The sequence below is a fragment of the Caretta caretta genome, chromosome 9, assembly GCF_965140235.1.
Source record: "Caretta caretta isolate rCarCar2 chromosome 9, rCarCar1.hap1, whole genome shotgun sequence".
Lineage (NCBI taxonomy): Eukaryota > Metazoa > Chordata > Testudines > Cheloniidae > Caretta > Caretta caretta.
Genome location: NC_134214.1, coordinates 6578095 through 6597611, shown reverse-complemented (window position 1 = coordinate 6597611; position 19517 = coordinate 6578095). Strand labels below are relative to the sequence as shown.

General features: G+C 57.0%; 1 protein-coding gene across 2 annotated transcripts; it reads left to right on the top strand.

Annotated features, from left to right (window-relative positions):
- Window positions 1-901: 901 nt before the first annotated feature.
- On the top strand, window positions 902-18618 carry NMUR1 (neuromedin U receptor 1). Of its 2 annotated transcripts, none has more exons than XM_048864679.2 (3): window positions 902-1045; window positions 4048-4951; window positions 15899-18618. In XM_048864679.2, exons 2-3 carry the CDS (start codon window positions 4057-4059, stop codon window positions 16297-16299), a joined length of 1296 nt encoding a protein of 431 aa, XP_048720636.1. In that variant the 5' UTR covers window positions 902-1045; window positions 4048-4056; the 3' UTR covers window positions 16300-18618. The 2 variants fall into 2 exon arrangements, with proteins under 2 accessions (XP_048720636.1, XP_048720637.1); XM_048864680.2 differs by lacking the exon at window positions 902-1045 and adding an exon at window positions 2177-2353.
- Window positions 18619-19517: the final 899 nt, after the last annotated feature.

Below are 19517 nucleotides of genomic sequence, written 5' to 3'. Positions count from 1 at the left end.
AATCCAGGCTTGGGTCGCTCAGTGACTTGCCCAGCATCGCTCTGGTGGGCCGAGGGGACGCCTTCCCTTCTGCGGCAGCACCGTGTGGTTTGCAATGGAAATGAATCTGCTGGGTCTTATCCCCCTGCTCCTATCCATAAACGGTGGGTGCAATTAGCAGGCCGGGCTATAATGAGGGAAGACCGAGGAGATGGAGGAGCTCAGGGCTGGAACAGCACGGGGGGCCACGAGTCAGGAGCTGGGTGTGCATACGGACAGTCAGGCTGCAGAGCTACCATGGGGCTCCCAGAGCAGAATCCCACGTGGGTTGCACGTCGGGATTAAATAATGGTTACAGTTCCACCCAGGCCGCCTGGCTGGCTCCAGACTCAAGCTATGTCCCACATGGCGGGGACAACCTCAGATGGGGGCTCTGAGCTGGCCCAGGCTGCAGACCGAGGCAGGTGAACGTCTCACGCCTCCTGCTGCGGTGGGCGCCGGAGCAGGGAGGACTCCCAGGCCGGCAAAGTGTGGCGTGCGGCCCGATCCTACCCTCTCCCTCTAACGACAGAGCTGATCCGCTCCGGGGTTAGAGGCTACTTCCCAGCTGCAGGTCCCTCACTCTGCCCAGTCCTGCCGCTTCCACTTGTAACCGGCCTCCTGCATGGTCCAAAGGCCCAGGCTTGTGGGGGGGAGGGAGGGGCCTGCCATGGTGCTGGATGCAACACAAAGCCCCTTCCCCGGAGCCAGCTTTGCTGGCAGCAATGAGAGACGGGGAGGTCCTGCTAGACTGCAATGCCCCCTGGTGGTGCTTGAAAAGCCAGCAGCTACAGACAGCCCCCCCCAACCCTCACTCGGGCCCCCCCCACCCCGAGGCAGGCAGCCTCCCCATTCATTGATGCTTTTCCCCTCCAGTCTGTCACACACGCACACGTCCCAGCGCTGAGGTGGAGTGAAGACTTTAACTGTCTCCTCTTCGCCTGCTCTAAACTCTCCGAGGGAGCCTGGAAAATGAGCAGGGCTGGAAGACTGGGGAAGTCTTTCTCCAGCCGGGCTGCGTAGCAAGGTGAGAGTCCCACTTTGCCAGGACAAAATTTGGATTTTGCTTTTTTGGGTTGTTATGGAAAACGAATGTAGCACTGAGTGTCCAGGTACCCGGATTGCCCCGCTCCAAGTCGCTAGGCGGTGGAGAAGAACTGGATTCCCACAGCTGGGAAAAAGCACACCGGTAGGAGGGTGGCGGGCGTGTTCCTAAGAGAGGGGGCAAAAAACAGAAAACAGAGCAGCAGTGAGGATAAAATCCTGCTCTCGCCTTCGCAAGCTGCGTGGAGAGGAGCCAGGCAAGGGGAGCCGATGGGCTGGGGTGGTCCGGCTGGAAACGACGAGACGTATTCTGTTTCAGGCATGGAGGAAATGTGATAAAACTCCGAAACTGCAGCCCCGAGGGGCAGACACTGTGCAGGATGCAGATTCCAGGGCAGGTGGACGGCTGGCTGCATAGACAGATATCAGCTATACCGATAGGGATCGGATAAACAGACAGATGCCGGACGTGCACTGGAGTGATAGATAGGATCAGTGTATGGACAGACAGAGAGATGGACGGCTAGACAGACACCGGATATAGGTTCTGTAGACAGACTCTGGGAAGCAGGCGAGTAAGTGTAAGATTATTATTGGATGTGACTGTTTTATCACAATCCTGTTAAGTATTAAAGGATCAGTCTCAGCTTAAACTTCCCTGGGTTGTTAAATCGAGCTTTGCCTGGAGCTTTGAGCTGGCTGTGAGCAGCGTGTGGGTTTAGCGTTGCATACACAGCCTGCCTGGCCAGTGCTCTCTGGGCTGGGGATGGTTTTGGGGGGCAGGGAGAGAGCTTTGCACCTAAAGGGGTGGCCCCGTCCTGGCCAAGAGTCCATGTGCCAAGCAGGAGAAGTGAAATCTGTGCCTCTGTCACTTAAGAGGAGGCATTTTCCCTGCAAGGCGATTTGCCTTCTTGAGTCTATTAGACTGTGTCAGCACTTCAGGACAGGAGCGGAGTTATTTATGTCTTTTCTATCACCGAGCACAAATAGAAAATCAGAACTCGATTCATTCCCCCATCAGCGGCTCTGGCGGCCAGGTCAGCGTCCCCTTGGGCTGCCTCTTGCCTGTGAGTCTCTTTCAGAGCCACTTGATTATTTTCTTTAGAGCATCTTCAGCGTGCGCTGCACCCCAGGGCAGCAATAACCCCCTCGCAGAGCTAAAGGAGTCAAGAGCGTGTTTCTCCGCTGCAAACAGGTGCCGTAGACGGGAGGGAAATGCAACCCCTTGGAAGTCCTGGCCGTGACGAGCACAACGCCAGGTGGTGTCCTCCCTCCCCATCTGCGTCCCCAGGTGACTAACAGAGCGGAAGGGGGGTGAAGGGAAAGGCGAGATAATTGGCAGAGAGGCTTTCAGAGAAGATCTGAAAGGACGTGGAAGTGAAGTTGAAAGCACCGGAGATTTTTTCCCCCCCAGCCTGTCTGTTAAGATGGCAAAGCCCGAGCCCTCGTCTCTGTCCAGCCGAGGGTTTCGCTCTTAATCTAGCACCCAGTGTAAATTGTCCCCTGGACCAGAGAGCACTGGGATGAAGAGCCATTTTCCCCAGGGTGATTTGATGGCCGTCCCTGTATCCCCGCTGCCCAGCTAGGGAAGTTTGAGCTGGGGCGATGGCTCAGAGCTTTTCTGGGTTGACTGTAAAATTGCATCCTGGCTTCACTTCTTGCCTTTAGAATGGGGCGTGTGTGCGGGGGCGCTGAGAACATCCCCATGGAGAGAGACTTGTCCAGCCTGGCCCTGCCGAGTGGCATGTGTTAATGGCTGCCGTGAAAGCTTTGCTAGAAAGAGCCGGTGCCAGGCTAGCCGAGCACCCCTGGGACTGGTAATCGGATGACGCTGACCCTCCGAATAACCCAGCCCTGGCAGCCCCGGCGGACCCGGCCCATGCAGCCAGGGAAGGCTACTCTGCGAGACAGGAGCAATTGAAGAGGCAAAAATAGCCTCATGGGGCTGAGCTGTGCCTGGCTTCTTGGTGCTCTTCACATATGTGGAGCTAGGGAAATGAAGCCGGTCTCAGGCTGTGTGGGAGAATCGCTGTCTGTAACGTGGTTCAGGAGGCCACAGGGTCTCCAGGAGACAGATCTGGTTGTACTCGGGATGGGCAAATTTGTGCTAGACAGAAGCTTCTGCTAGGCCCGGCTTTTGTAGGGCGTGGATGAGGAGGGGTGTAGAGAGGAAGGAGTGAAACCGTGGATTGGATGGTACCTAGTGGGGACTGTTGAGGGGTGGGGTTTGGAGGGACAGGGCTGTGGGGTGTGGGGAGGCTTGGGGGGACAGGATCATAGGGACTGGGAGGTTTGGGTGAGGATGGAGGTTTTAAAACCCCCACCTGCTTGGCGCAGGAAGCTGTCAATGATGCAGACTGGCCCCCATCCAGCCCAGTCACCCAGTGACTTTTCCCTGGCATGTGGCCCTGTAAATTCGGGTCAAGGGCCAAGCCGGAGCGAGCCAGCAGCACTGCCCGTAGTCCCCCTCCCCTGTCCCAGCAGGCCATCTGTGGATGCGCCTCGTGCCCCACAATGCCAGGCAGAGCGGGGATTTTGCAGATCCACTGGTGCTTGGAAAGCTGGCGCAGCATGAGATGCCCCCGTGCCCCTTACAGCAGCTCTCCCCCAGCCTGCAGCACGGAGAGCTGGTGACAGCATGGCAGGGCCAAGCCAGGCTAGGGGTCCCATCCCTGTGTTAGCCGTGGCCCAGGCCCGTCTTTCCCGAGGCGCCTGCGCTGGCCCGGGTTGGATTTCAACCCGCGGCAGCCCCGCGGTGTCATGGGGCAGCGATTCAGTCCACCCCAGGCTGGCCACTTGCCAGCCTCCTAGGCAGCTCCTGGGACAGTGACCACGAAGCACTCATGGTTCACCTGCAACATGGGGGCCCACGCTGGGCCCTGCCTAGCCGAGCAGTGGAGAGAGGACGGTTGAGGCTCTGCTGCTGAGGGTGGGAATGAGGGTGGCTTTAAGGCATCTCTCTAATCCAGTCCAGTCTCCTTGCAGCGGGAGGCCATGTATCCCTCCGCCAACTGCTCCAGCCTGCCCCCCGGAGACTTCCCCGCGCAGCTGGACTACCAGGATCTGTGCAACCAAAGCCAGCAGGACGCTGCCCTTAGCCACATTGACCCCAAGGACTTGAACCTGACGGTGGAGCAGCTGCAGGACAAATACCTGGGACCCCGGAGATCCAGCTTCTTCATCCCAGTCTGTGCCACCTACCTGCTGATCTTCGTGGTGGGGGCCATCGGCAACACGCTGACCTGCCTGGTCATCGTGCGCCACCGGTTCATGAGGACCCCCACGAACTATTACCTCTTCAGCCTGGCCATCTCCGACCTGCTGGTGCTGCTGCTGGGGATGCCGCTGGAGCTCTACGAGATGTGGAGCAACTACCCCTTCCTCCTGGGCGCGGGGGGCTGCTACTTCAAGACGTTGCTCTTTGAGGCCGTCTGCTTCGCCTCCATCCTCAACGTGACGGCACTGAGCGTGGAGCGCTACATCGCTGTGGTCCACCCGCTCAGGGCCAAGTACGTGGTGACCAGGAAGCACGCCAAGCGGGTCATCGTCACGGTCTGGGTGTTGTCCGTGCTCTGCTCCATCCCCAACACCAGCCTGCATGGTATCCAGCCCCTCTATGTGCCGGGCAGAGGGGTGGTGCCGGACTCGGCCATCTGCACCCTGGTGAAACCCCGCCTGATCTACAACCTCATCATCCAGATCACCACCATCCTCTTCTTCTTCCTGCCCATGGGCACCATCAGCATCCTTTACCTGCTCATCGGGCTGCAGCTGAAGAAGGAGAAGATGCTGCAAGCCCTGGAGGCCAAATCGGGCGGGGACTGCGACTACCACAGCATCCGCATGCAGCAGCAGAAGATCAGGAGGAGGCAGGTGACTAAGATGCTGTGTAAGTGGAGATGAGGGGGGCAAGGCAGGGGAGAGCTCGTGATTCACCTCGGCGGCTGATCCCCTGCGCCGGCCCATGCATCACGGAAGGATGCAGCTCAGGGGCGCAGAGGGAGGTATTCCCAACCTGCATTTTCACTGGGCGGCTAGGGCAGGCCACCCATGTCCCGCAGCCCAGCTGCTGGAGGGCAGGACCAAGCGAGAGCTCCAGGGGGAACTGGGCACCACTCAGTAGGGTGGTGGCGGATGCAACCCAGCTCCAAGACGTTGCAAAGGGGACTGCAGATCTGGAAGGCCTGGAGCAGTCCAGACCGGAACAGGCCAGGCTCCATGCAGTCTCTCTGCAAGCCCCTAGGAGCACATCAACTGGCAAAAGTCCCCTGCGGGGAGGCTATCCGCCTCTTTTATCTGGTACAGGCTGAGAGCAACCAGCCTAAGGGTTTGAGCCAGGGATCCTTGGGTGACCTGGCGTTAGCTCACCTGCCCCTCCAGCTACAGCAGGTTCTGCACTCAGGCCCCTGCAAGGCAGAGCCACCCAACCCCTTTCTAAGTGAGAGCAGCACCGCTCCATCCCCTTGGGAGCCTGGCGTCCCTTTGCAGAGGGACTGGGAGTTAGGAGCACCGTAGCAGCAAGTCCCGACTCCCCTGGGTAGTGCTGGGATGAAGCTCTTGGCCAGACTCCTGTACGCCACGCACAGTCCTAGCAGCCTCCTGGGGAGCGGGCTTTCCAGGGGATCTGAGAAGGGGCTGGGTGAAGGCTGCACCCGGAGCTCCCCAAAGCTGCCCTGCAGATGGCCAGTGTGCTGGATGGGACTTGCTCCCTCCTAGGTCTTGGCATATTGCCCCCCCTGCCAGGGCCCCTAGCCCCTGCCCGCCGGGGTCCTAGCGTTTCTCCCTTCTCGAGCGCAACCAGCCGGAGTCTCAGAGCTCCTAACAAACCCAGCCCCTCGCTTGCTCCGCTGGTACATAGATACCCACGCCCCTGTGGAATACAGGCGTCTTGGGCCAGATCCTCGGTGGGTGGAAATCAATGTAGCCCCCCCCCTCCAAGTCAACTGAGTCGCGCTTATTTATTCCAGTTGGGGGTCTGACCCTTTGGCTGTGTTTACTCTGTGTGTGTGTGCGTGTGTGGGGGTGTCCCTCTGTGTGTGTGTGCGTGTGTGGGGGTGTACCTCTGTGTGTGTGTGTGGGGGGTGTACCTCTGTATGTGTGTGCGTGCGTGGGGGTGTACCTCTGTGTGTGTCTGCGTGCGTGGGGGTGTACCTCTGTGTGTGTGTGTGTGGGGGGTGTACCTCTGTATGTGTGTGCGTGCGTGGGGGTGTACCTCTGTATGTGTGTGTGGGGGTGTACCTCTGTGTGTGTGTGGGGGGGTGTACCTCTGTATGTGTGTGCGTGCGTGGGGGTGTACCTCTGTGTGTGTGTGTGGGGGTGTACCTCTGTGTGTGTCTGCGTGTGTGGGGGTGTACCTCTGTGTGTGTGTGGGGGGGTGTACCTCTGTGTGTGTGTGTGGGGGGGTGTACCTCTGTATGTGTGTGCGTGCGTGGGGGTGTACCTCTGTATGTGTGTGTGGGGGTGTACCTCTGTGTGTGTGTGTGGGGGGTGTACCTCTGTATGTGTGTGCGTGCGTGGGGGTGTACCTCTGTGTGTGTGTGTGGGGGTGTACCTCTGTGTGTGTGTGGGGGGGGTGTACCTCTGTATGTGTGTGCGTGCGTGGGGGTGTACCTCTGTATGTGTGTGTGGGGGTGTACCTCTGTGTGTGTGTGTGGGGGGTGTACCTCTGTATGTGTGTGCGTGCGTGGGGGTGTACCTCTGTGTGTGTGTGGGGGGGTGTACCTCTGTGTGTGTCTGCGTGTGTGGGGGTGTACCTCTGTGTGCGTGCATGGGGGTGTACCTCTGTGTGTGTGTGTGTGGGGGGTGTACCTCTGTATGTGTGTGCATGCGTGGGGGTGTACCTCTGTGTGTGTGTGTGGGGGTGTACCTCTGTGTGTGTGTGCGTGTGTGGGGGTGTACCTCTGTGTGTGTCTGCGTGCCTGTGTGTGTTCGTCTCTCAGCGTTGTTGCCTTCATGCGTGCCGTGCTGTAAGTGTGACTTTGCTGCTCCAGCATGTCACTGAACAGGTGATTTCCGATGCACCTTTACAGGTCGGGTGGGTGCGTGGGGACAGCAAAGCCGGGCTGCGTTAGCCGGCCGTGTGTGTTGCTGGGCGTACAGGGAGTGGACATGTAGGGTGACCCGACGTCCCGATTTCATAGGGACACTCCCGAGACGCGGGGTTCTGTCTGACATAGGCGCCTATTGCCCCCCACCCCCATCCCAATCTTTCACGCTTGCCATCTGGTCACCCTCCATGCATGAGAGTGCATTGTGGTGCTCACACATTCCAGGGGAACATCCTGTTGTTACTCGGGATTCATTAGGAAGAGCCCCAGGAATGCATGGTGCTGGACGGAGAGAGAGAGAGGCTTCAGGCCCTGTCCTGTGGCACTGATGATCTGGGTTATGCCCAAGGCTCCCTTTATGGGATCCCGGTGCGTGCCGTATTAGCAGCCAAGCGGCCCTGTGTGCTACGCCGTAGGGGTGTGACCGGGCGGTGCCTTGCTGCGGTGCACAGGTGGTACATAGTGCTGGATGCCTTGCAGGGAGAGGGGTGTGCGTAACTGCAGCTCAGCGCTATGTCCCTGGAAACACGGCTTTGGCGCCGTGCTTGAGCGGAGATCTGCTGTGCAGTTGTGATTTTAAAGCTGAGGGCGAGTTCTGACTGGCCAAGGCGGGTTCCGGCTCCTGGGCCGGATTCTCGCCTGCATCCCCCTTTGCAGCTGGGGAAAGTGGGTGTAAAAGGTTACCGTTCTGATCGGGTGCCACTTTGCACCCGCTTGGCCTGGGTGGAAACGGCATCCTGGAATCAGGTGCCACGGGTCTGGTGCCATAGCAAGGTGCCCGGCCGGGGCACATGGCATGCTTAGCACGCCTGCCGTTGGCTTCTCCTCTGGAGGGGTGAGTCCCAAGCAGCATCCAGCATCCCTCCAACTACAGTGTGAGATAGGACGGCAGGGACCACAGGGGCCAGGGGGCGTGTGGGTTCTCTGTGCACCGTGTCCATCCCTGCAGTGGTCCTGGCTGGTGTCAGCTTGGTGGAGCAGCTAGGGAAGGAGGCTTTTATCACAGCACTAACCAGCTGGGAATTGGCAATGGGCCGGAGATAAGAGATCTGAGCCAGCAGGTCTCCCAGCTGCTCGTTAATCTCTAAGAGGTGCCCAGGTCGTGATGGTGAATACTCCATCAATGGAGGGCTGTTTCATTTGTCTAATAAACGCAGCGGGCTTCCAGGGAGGCCTTGGCTGGCTGGTGGGTTTCACTCGGGCACAGACACAATCCAGGGCTGGAAGCATTTCCCAGGGAAGATGCCCGCTGGCAGGCCAAGCCAGCCAGAGCTGCAGTGGTCCCTGGGGCTGCAAAGCTTTGGCTCTGGGCTGAGCGAAGGCCCCGTGCTTGACAAGAAGCAAAGCCACGTGGCAGAGCAGCTCTGGCAAGAGACAGAGGGAGAGATGTTAACCAGACCTCATGTCCTTTCTACAACCCGCTTCCTTGGCTGCCCCCAGAGAGCAGATCAACAAGCCAGGGGGGAGCGAATCCCTTTTGTTCTGGCCTTGCCGTGCAGGGACACGCTAGCATTGCAAACAAGCGTTGGCTGGGATGGTCCTGAGCTCACCATGCCTGCACAAGGCCTTGTGTCCTCCTGCAACAGCTGTCCCAGCTGTTCCCAAGCATCAGCTTGCTTGCAATGCCTGGGGTTTTAACTCAGGCTTGGCTTGAGGTGGCGCTGCCTGCAAAGGTGTCCCGTCTCCAGGGAAGCCGCAAGCATTGCCGCAACAGCCGCTCAGCAGGTCCCCACAATGCCGTGTGCTGTGGTTGGAAGTAACCCAGAGGCCCTCATCCCGCCAGCAGAGCAGGAGGGGTTGCAAGCACTTTGGAGGGCAGGATTAGGATTCAACACAATCTTGACAAACTGGAGAAATGGTCTGAAATAAAGAGGATGACATTCATTGGGGCAAATGCTTAGGAAGGGATTGCACACACACAAACTGGGAAATGACTGCCGAGGAAGGAGCATTGCAGAAAAGGATCTGGGGGTCAGAGTGGATCACAGACGAAATATTAGCGGTCAGTGTAACACTGCTGCAAAAAAAGTGAACATTGTTCTGAGCTATATTAGCAGGCGTCTTGTAAGCAAGACATGAGAAGTAATTCTGCCACACTACTCAGCACCGGTAAGGCCTCAGCTGGAGTATTGTGTCCAGTTCCAGGCGCCACACTTTGGAAAAGAAGTAACAAATTGGAGGAAGTCCAGATGAGAGCAACAAAAACACAGCCTACGGGGAAAGGTTGAAAAAAACTGGTTAGTTTAGTCTGGAGAAGAGAAGACTGTGGGAGGACATGATAACAGGCTTCAAGGATGTAAAAGATTGTTATAAAGAGGAGGGTGATAAATTGTTCTCCTTAACCACTGAGGATAGGACAAGAAGCAATGGGCTTAAACTGCAGCAAGGGTGGTTTAGATCAGACATTAGAAAAACTTCCTAACTGTCAGGGTGGTTAAGCCCTGGAATAAATTGCCTAGGGAGGTTGTGGGATCTCCGTCACTGGAGATTTTTAAGAGCAGGTTAGACAAACCCCTGTCAGGGATGGTCTAGCTAATACTTAGCCCTGCCTCTGTGCAGGGGACTGGATGAGATGACCTCTCTGTTAGGGGACCGGTGCTGTGGGGTAGATGCAGTGTGTGTGGATGTGCCAAAGTTGTTCTGCTCCTGGTCGGAGAGCGAGACCCCCAGGTGCCGATGGCCCAGCAGCGCCTTCTCTGCTCAGCGGGGACACCCCCAGGGGGATGTCAGGGGGGCAAAGGTTATCCGGCCCACACCCCCGGGTGACTCCGCTTAGCCAGAGTGAGGAGGGTTCTGGGAGCTCGGAGGGGGGAGCCCAGCCTGAGGGCACTAAGATCTGAAGGGCAGGATTCCCCAGGAGCACTGCGCCCTGGCAGGCGGGCACTTGGGGAACTGACATGGCCCTGGTCCCCCAAGCCATTCTGCAACAGTGAGCTCGGCTGCCCCAAGGCGATTTGGCTGATCACGTGGCCCCACAGGGCTCCCTGCAACACTTCCTGGGCCTGGCCCGCCTCTAAGGCCGAGGGGCGGCCCACAGGGACGACATGTCCCAGAATGTATTGCTCCATCTTGATCCAAACAGAGGCGACCAGAGGAGCAGGCTGAGCGTTAGGTTTGAAATTCCCATGCTCCCTGGGAGCACTGATCCCAGGAACGCTTCATCCTCCCGACATGAGTCTGAGTCCTGGGTGGGAGGTAAGAACCAGGCTCCCATCTGCTCTGCACAGACACTAGAGATCCCAGGGCCCTTCCCGTGAGAACAGTGGTGTGTCCCAGTGGCCTTGGCCCAAATGTCTCTTTATCCCCTTGTTAGCTGGGACATTTCTGTCCCCTGGATCCATAATTCCTGTAAGGACTGAAATCCCTTTTCTGGCCTCCTGCTCGGCCCCCAGCTAACCAGGCAGCCAGGAGTTCACCTGGTGTGCAGGGTGCTGCAATCTGCTGCGTGCCATCCCAGCTGCCCAGCTGGCCCCCAGTTGGGCATGGGGCCTGGCCTCTCCCAGGACTGTGCATTCCAAATCGACTCCGGATTCCCCTCCACCCCATTCGGCTGCAACCGGGGGCGTGAGCTTCGCTGGAAAAATAAACACCCGTCCAAGTGAAACGCCAGCAGAACCCCATTAACCCTGAGTTCAGCCTTTCGGGAAGCCTGGCGTTTTCTGGGCAGCGCTGGGTGGGCGCCTGCTGCTCCCCTCCCGCGCTCTGCTGGCTGCAGGGGTGAGACATGCTCCCCTCCCCGTGGAGCTGCCTGAGGAGCCGAGACACATGGTCCGAGCCAGCTGCCCAGGCACCGGTGTGGGAGGGAGACAGAAAATGCAGGGGGCACTTCCCTGCCCCCTTCTGCACTGGCAGGGGAGCAGCCAGAATGCTGGGGTCGCACAAGGAGCTCAGAACACTGCTCCCAGCCCCCTACATCCGAAGGGCACAAGTGGGACATGGCTGGGGGCTTGTTCCCCAGCACAGGATCAGCAGTGCAGGGGGTTGAGCATGCCTCACCAGGCCGCATTGGGCCTGTCTCAGAATGCCAGGGCTTAACCACCCTGACAGTTAGGAAGTTTTTCCTAATGTCCAACCTAAACCACCCTTGCTGCAATTTAAGCCCATTGCTTCTTGTCCTATCCTCAGAGGTTAACGAGAACAATTTTTCTCCCTCCTCCTTGTAACAACCTTTTATGTACTTGAAAATTGTGATCATGTCCCCTCTCAGTCTTCTTGTCTCCAGACTGAACAAACCCAATGTTTTCAATCTTCCCTCAGAGGTCATGTTTTCTAGACCTTTAATCATTTTTGTCGCTTTTCTCTGGACTTTCTCCGATTTGTCCACATCTTTCCTGAAATGTGGCACCCAGAACTGGACACAATACTCCAGCTGAGGCCTAATCAGTGCGGAGCAGAGCGGATGAATTACTTCTCGTGTCTTGCTTTCAACCCTCCTGCTAATACATCCCAGAATGATGTTTGTTTTTTTTGCAACGGCGTGACACTGTTGACTCAGATTTAGCTTGTGATCCACTCTGACCCAAGATCCCTTTCCACAGTACTCCTTCCTAGGCCTCATGTCCCAGTTTGTGTGTGTGCAACTGATTGTTCCTTCCTAAGTGTATCCTGGTATTCAGCCGAGAGGCCCCTTTATTTCCCCTACTGCCTTCCCCCCTTCCTCTAAACAGCCTTATCTCCTCCCCCCTCCCGCCCCTTCACACCTTCCTGCACATCAAACTGTCTCCCTCCCACTCCTCCTTCGGAGAAGCCTTTGGGTGACCGACCACCCACCCCAAACCCCCTCTCTTCCTGGCTTCCTCCTGCCAGAGCACGGGGCTGAACAGTGCTGTCTGTCCCATGCCCTCCCCTGTGAAGCAAGCACCAGGCACCCTGACAGGGCTCCATGCATACTAACAATGCTCCTCAGAGGTGCCAAGCACCCACTGGCTTCCCCAGGAATTGTGGCGGAGGGTGGGCACAGAGAGGCAGGTAAAACCCCGCACTCCCCTGGAACTGGACGCAGCATCCCGGCAAGCGCAGAGCACGGGGAGGGGAGGGGGCTGAGCCCATAGAACCGGTGAAGTGTCCAACGTCGGCCAGCACCCCGGGCCCAATTTTGGCTTAGACGGGGGAGATCCCTGAACCCCGAGGTTCAGCCCCAGGCATGGTGCTTTAACCCTTTCCGACCTTGGGGAGGCCGGAGGTACTTCATGCCTTCTGGCCTGGGTTTTCGTGGGTTTGGAGCCTCCACTAAGGGGAGGGTATGTAGCTGGGTCCCTGGGAGCTGTGGGACATGGAGCTAGTCCCAGGCTGGGGCTCTCCCTGCAGCCTGCCTGGCCGGTTCCACCTCACTCTGCAGCCCGGGCTGGCCATGCTGGTGTAAGTGGGTAAATGGTCCTGCTATTGTGGGGAACTTTTCTGGCTTCTACCCTACCCCAGTGAAGTGGGCTAGCGAAAGGATCTGAGTCCTCGCTCCCACTCCCTTTACCCAGATGCCTACTTGAGGGCTGTGTGGCAGACAAGGCTGAGCCCAGGATTCCTGAGGGGCTCGACCCCCAACCTTGTCGTGGTCACTTAGGGCAGGGGCTATGGTGTCCCCACTCCGGGGTGCTCTCTCCTCTCTGAATGCTTCCCTGACCCACTGATCACTACATACAGCTCAAAGCAAATACAATTTATTAAACAGCAACCAATTAAAAATGAATAAGGAAAAAATGGGAAAGGTGAAAGGTGCTCTGTGGCATGGGGACATCACGACCAGCGTCTCTGGAATGTAAGGGCAGTTCACAGTCTGTCCCTCACATGTCCCAGGCCCTGGCTATGCCGCAGGTCGGACACTTGCTCTGGTGGTGGCCACATGCTTCCAGACTCTGGATGGCAGGACCCTTCTTCCCAGCGTCAGCCCCCTCTGTTGGGGTTATGATCCCCCGCCGAGTCTGGCCTGCAGATTCTCCTGGCTGGGGGCGTCTCCCTGTGCTGGGCCCCCTGCCCAGCATCCCCCTCGCTCTCCCGAGCTGCTCACCGCACCCGGCTCCAGATGGCTCCAGCTCCAGCTCCACTCTGCCTCAGAACAGCGGCTGCTCTCCCTCCAGCCCCCTGGGCTGCTTTTCCTGGCCCCCCCGGCTCTGGTTGCTCCAGCTCTCTTCCCAGCACTGACCTGCTCCCTGGGCTGCTTTTCTGGCCCCTCTGGGTGGCAGGGCTCTGCTCCCCAGCTCAGCTTGGGCCCCCGCTCTCTCCTTAGCTCAGCCCCACTGTGTCTGACCCAGGCAATTCCAGCTCACACGGAAGACGGGACCCCCCTGGTCTCCTGACTCCCTCAGTAGCCTGCCCCATCAATCAGGCTGACCTGGAGCACTGGCTTCTCCCCACTGTTCCTGGGGACTGTCAGTCTCAGGGACCTGATTTCCCATCCACCCTTCCCCTTTCCTTTGGTACTGGGAGCTGGCCAGCAGTCCCCTTACACTGGCATCAGGCGGCTCACAGCCACAGGAGGGGCTGGGAAAATCCTGGCATGGAGCTGGGCAGGCTGTGGGGAGCAGAGATGGGAACCAGGTTTTCTCAGGACCCCATCGCTACGGCTGTGAGGGCTCCAGGGCTGCTGGTCTGGCTCCGGCCACCAGCCCGGGGAATCCACGCGCAGACTCCGGGATGTGGAGAGCAGCGACGAGGCTGCCCTGTTCTCGTCTGCGCCAGGGCCGTGTATTTAATCAGGATAAAACAAATTCCTTGAGAACAGACACCTGATTTCTACCGGGTGCGTATCCTGGGGCAACAGCCACAGCCCTTTCTGGGGTCGCGAGGGGGGTGGGGGGGAAGGAGCTGGGTTTGCCCAAGGGCTTGGGGAAGGGGACAGAGAAACAAACACCAGAGAAAAGGAGTACTTGTGGCACCTTAGAGACTAACCAATTTATTTGAGCATAAGCTTTCGTGAGCTACAGCTCACTTCATCGGATGAAGTGAGCTGTAGCTCACGAAAGCTCATGCTCAAATAAATTGGTTAGTCTCTAAGGTGCCACAAGTCCTCCTTTTCTTTTTGCGAATACAGACTAACACGGCTGTTACTCTGAAACACCAGAGACAGGATGCTGAACAGAAGGGGGACAAGGGAGAAAGCTGGTTAATGGGACCACAGTTAGCAACCGCTGGCTGGAGAGGGGTGGCACCAGAGAGAGAAAGAGAGCAGAACGAAGCAAAAATAACTGACAGGGAAGGGAAAGAAAGATGCCCTGAGACTGGGTGAAGGTCCAAGAAATCAGAGGGGTTCGAGGGAGCAATAGTTACAAGGAACCATACAGATTGCCAGACGCTGGGACTATGTGGCAGGGGACGGATCACTGGAAAATTGCCCTGTTCTGTTCTTTCCCTCTGAAGCACCTGGCACTGGTCACTGCAGGATACCGGGCTAATTGGACCACTGAGCTGACCCATGTCATAGAATCATAGAATACCAGGGTTGGAAGGGACCTCAGGAGGTCATCTAGTCCAACCCCCCTGCTCAAAGCAGGACCAATCCCCAATTTTTGCCCCAGATCCCTAAATGGCCCCCTCAAGGATTGAACTCACAACCCTTGGTTTAGCAGGCCAATGCTCAAACCACTGAGCTATCCCTTCCCCCGATAGCTAATGATATATCATGCCATAAATCAGTGTCCTTCCACTGCAATGAGTACCCTCATTCCTTCACATTCTTATCTATCTATCTATCTATCTATCTATCTATCTATCTATCATGCCCATCAAAGTGGTATTTGGGCTTCATTTTAACTGCCAGCCATCCACTCCTATGGTTGTGTCTTGCCCCTATTTAAAATAAATCAGTAGAATATATTTGAAGAAACACAGAGTTAGTGACATGCCTGCCAGCCAGAACCAGCCAAAACCTCCTGCCTTTTTCGGTTGTCTCTCTTCCCATCCTGCAGCCATTAAATCCGTTGTGGGTTTATGTCTCATTTACTATAAGGGCTCGGTTCCTTTCCATGGCTGTATGATGCCAGCTATGACAAGTAATAAGGAGGCAGTAAATCAATCACATGAGGGCCATGAAAGAAATGGGTGTTTACCCTAGGGTGGCACATTAGAGGTACATACCCCCGCCCATGGGTCATCAGCAGGGAAAGAACCCACAACTTGCAGCACCCCGGGCACACCCACCCGCCGACAGCAATTCTGGGCCCCAGGGCAGAACAGTCAATGGGCACTCTTCTGGCACGGCCAGGCTTCCACATGCCCGCTTGGCTGCCTTCACCACTGCTGGTACCACCCTGTGCGTGCCTAGGAGCCCTGCGGCCTGTCCAGGCGATGTAAAAGGGCCTGGGGCTCCTGGCCACCGCCGCAGCGGCTGGGGGCCCTGGGCATTTTGAAATCACCCGGGCCCCTGGGCAATTTCCCCCTTTGCCTTCCCTGTCAGCGGGCTTGACCGCAGGCTTTTATCCCTCAAGGTAAAGGAGTAATTCCTTTTGTTGGCAGTATCGGTAGGCTGTTATCCCTCTGTGGTAGAGTCAGGAATTGAACCAGGAATTGGTTACCTATGGCCCAAGCTACCCCTCTACTCCTTGGGCCACCCTTGCTGTCCTATGTGAGCCAGGCATTAAAGGGGGCAGGACATATGCTTTTATCAGTGTCATGCACTGGCAATATTTCCCCTTCTGCATAGAGAGAATATGGCAACTAATGCAGTGAAGGCAAAGACCAGGAGGCAGGAAAGAACCTGTGCCATCAGATCAGCGACTGTCAGGGACCGAAGCACAGAACCAGCATACACCCCCCCCCCCGCCTCCAATGGCCACGTAATTTTCTCTGCTTCCTTCCAGTCGTGCTGGTTGTCGTATTCGGGATCTGCTGGGCCCCCTTCCACACAGACCGGCTCGTCTGGAGCTTCGTCTCCCACTGGACGGGCCGGATGCTGCACATGTTCCAGTACGTCCACATCATCTCCGGGGTCTTCTTCTACCTGAGCTCAGCCGCCAACCCCATCCTCTACAACCTGATGTCCACGCGCTTCCGGGAGATGTTCAAGGAGGTGATGTGCCGGAAGCGCCTGTGGGGGCGGGGCTCCAGGAAGTACTCGCCCAGCGTCACCCGGGTCACCACCCGCAGCACGGTCTGCGAGCACGTGCCCGCCGGCAACGGGCTGCCCCTGTCCAACGTGGTGGAGGAGGAGATGGGTGTGGCGGGGGAGGATGCCCTTAAGCGTGAGACGTCCTTCCCCTGAGGGCACCGCCAGGGCCTTCCCCGCTAGTCGGGCTCCTGGAGGGACACAACGACTGCAAGGGGGTTGGGAAGACCATGTCCAGTGTCTAGTCACCCGCTTATGTCGTCCGCCACTGTGCCACCCGCTAGCACGGCCCTGGCGTTACCGCCAATCCCACCCCTCGTAAGCCCAACTCCCCAGGGGCTGCGCCGTGGCATGAGGGTACGAGCGCAGGCAGAAAACCCCCAAACTTTGGGTTCAGAGAGGTGAGATATTAACTCTTTGCTGGCTGGGGCCCCACTCCACAGGCCATGCCTTTGCAGCCTCTTGGCCTGGGAATTGGCCGTGGTGCCATCTGGCTGCGGGTTGTTGTCTGGCGTGTCTGGCAGTGCCGGACCGGCTTAGTGCTAGGAGGGTGCAAACAACAAGAGACAGGTTGGTGAGAGGCAGGTTGTCTCCACTGATCCCAGCTTCTTCCCTGTGTATCATAGAATCTCAGCATTGGAAGGGACCTCAGGAGGTCATCTAGTCCCACCCCCTGCTCAAAGCAGGGCCAATCCCCAATTTTTGCCCCAGATCCCTAAATGGCCCCCTCAAGGATTGAACTCACAACCCTGGGTTTAGCAGGCCAATGCTCAAACCACTGAGCTATCCCTCCTGAAACAGCTTGGTCTGGAGGTTCAGACATGGCCACTGAACTCATAGCAAATGCCTCTGTAATTCAGAGGGCTGGGCCCTGGTCACAGGCTAACGCTGCCCTCCGGCTGCCTGAGTCACAGGGCAACAGGTTCCCGCCCGCCTCCCTCCTGGGAGAAGTCTGCCTGCTAATCCTAGCTTGAGGCTCTAGCCCGGCTCTGCCGACATGCCGGCCTGCGCTGGCCACCCACAGCCGGGAGCCACAGGCGCAGCGTGGCATGGTGACGTCGTGGCAGGGTCATGCTGGGCTACCCGGCCGGGGGTGACATTTCAGTCACAACGAGGCTGTGTCGCCATGTCACTCAGAAGCCATCACTGCCTGCCAGCCTCATTCACCCTCCTCCCCTGGTCCCACTCGCCCCCTCCCCAGGCTTTCCCTCTCTTTCCCGCACCTTCTACCACCACACAACAATCCCTCCTCCAGGCTGTCCCAGGCCAGTACCCCCCTCCCAGTAGCCCTCGACTTTCTCCAGTACCCTGGTCCCCACTGGGTGCCCCCAATTACCCACAAGCCCTCCTTGCTCCTGAGACATGCAGGGAATCAATTCCCAGCATTGCCAGCTCCAGGGCCCCCAAATTCATCTGTCTTTAAAAAAATACTAAATGTCAGGGTCTGTTTCCCTGCCTCCTGGTGCTGGGACTTTTAGGAGTCCTGGCCCCATGTTTTCTCCACACCCCCATGGGCTACAGCCTAGAAACAAAGAGCTGAGATGCTCCCAGAATCCCAGGACTCCAGGAGCTGGGGCTTTCAGAAAGATGCCAGATATCAAGGGAGTTGGCAGTGTTCGGTTCCGGACACCCCTACTCCTGCTGTCCCTGGGGATGAGGGAGAGGACCAAGAGGTGGAGGAAATCAGCAGAGAAATGCCACGCAGGGAGCGTGGCAGGGTGCAGATGCAGGACCTCCCCTGCAGCCCGTGGGTTTGACGTGCTGTAGCTGAGGCATCAACACCCCCATGTGGTGTGGTGCAACCCCCCACTCCCGACACGTGCCTGGGCAAGGCTGTGGCAGCTGTGGCCGGGAAGACCTTCGCTCAGGCACCCCCCAGCGAGGCACGGAGAGCTCAGTTTGACACACACCACACCTGGCTGCCCTTGCTTTCCCCTTCTGCCCGCCAGGGAGGGACTGTAAATAAGTCAGAGTGAAAGGGCCACGGGGCCTGGCCTGGCTGAGCGGCTGAGGCCATGATGAAGGCGAGGGGGGCTGGTTTTACTCTGTCCCCAGTGAAGAAGGAAGAGCTGTTGTGTGAGGCTGACTCACCCTTTCCCTGGCTGGCTCCTGTGTGTTGGAGCGTGTAAGCCGTGGGAGATAATTCACCCTCCCCACGTAAACATGGGAACCTTTCCTGACAACAGCGAAGTCTCTTATCTGTGTGCTAACAGCTGACACAAAGTGCAGTGCTGGTACCCGCCCGGCTGTGGAGCAGATACTCTCTCGCTCTCTCTCCACTTCCCTTTCTTCCTTTCACCACCTCGTCCCGGACCTTCCCCAGCGCAGCAGCCTCTCCTCCGACATCGGCAACTACCCCGGGCCATCCACGCTGTGGCGAGTTCGGGGGTTTTCTATCTGTGGGTCTCTCCGGTGTGCATGAGCTGATTGTCACTTAACTTGAGAATTAAAATAAACCCACAACTATTCTCGTTAGTTGGGCTCAAATTATTTCTCTCTCTCAGCCACTCTCCCCCGACCCACTGTCTCTATTCAGTATAAACTCAGTTGCACCCCGCCTTGATTTTCCTAGAAGAGTCACAGCAGAGAAGCTAAATGAATTCTTTGCATCAGTCTCCACTGAAGAGGATGTGAGGGAGATTCCCACACCTGAGCCATCCTTTTTAGGTGACAAATCTGAGGAACTGTCCCAGATTGAGATGTCAATAGAGGAGGTTTTGGAAAAAATTGATACGTTAAACAGTAGTAAGTCCCCAGGACCAGATGGGATTCACCCAAAAATTCTGAAAAAATTCAAATATGAAATTGCAGAACTACTAACTGTGGTATGCAACCCATCACTTAAATCAGCCTCTGTACCAGATGACTGGAGGAGAGCTAATGTAACACTGTCTTTTATAAAGGCTCCAGAGGCGATCCTGGCAATTACAGGCCGGTAAGCTAAACTTCAGTACCAGGCAAATTGGTAGAAACTATAGTAAAGAACAGAATTATGAGAAACATAGATATATGTGATTTGTTGGAGAAGAGTCAATCAGGTTGTGTGAAGGGAAATCATGCCTCACCAGTCTATTAGAATTCTTGGAGGGGGTCAACATATGTGGACAAGGGGGATCCAGTGGATATAGTGTACTTGGACTTTCAGAAAGCCATTGATGAGATTCCTCATCAAAGGCTTGTAAGCAAAGTAATCAGTCATGGGATAAGAAGGATGATCCTCTCAGGGATCAGTAACTGGTTAAAAGACAGGAAACAAAGAGTAGGAATAAATGGTCAGTTTTCAGAATAGAGACACATAAACAGTGGGGTCCCTCAAGGATCTGTCCTGGGACCAGTGCTGTTGAACATAAATTATCTGGAAAAGTGCATAAACA

Excerpts from the sequence above, each read along its gene's own strand:
- NMUR1 (XM_048864679.2), top strand. The coding sequence starts at position 4,057 with ATGTATCCCTCCGCCAACTGCTCCAGCCTGCCCCCCGGAGACTTCCCC. Across the intron at positions 4,952-15,898 it reads GCAGGTGACTAAGATGCTGT|TCGTGCTGGTTGTCGTATTC; the intron begins GTAAGTGGAGAT and ends GCTTCCTTCCAG.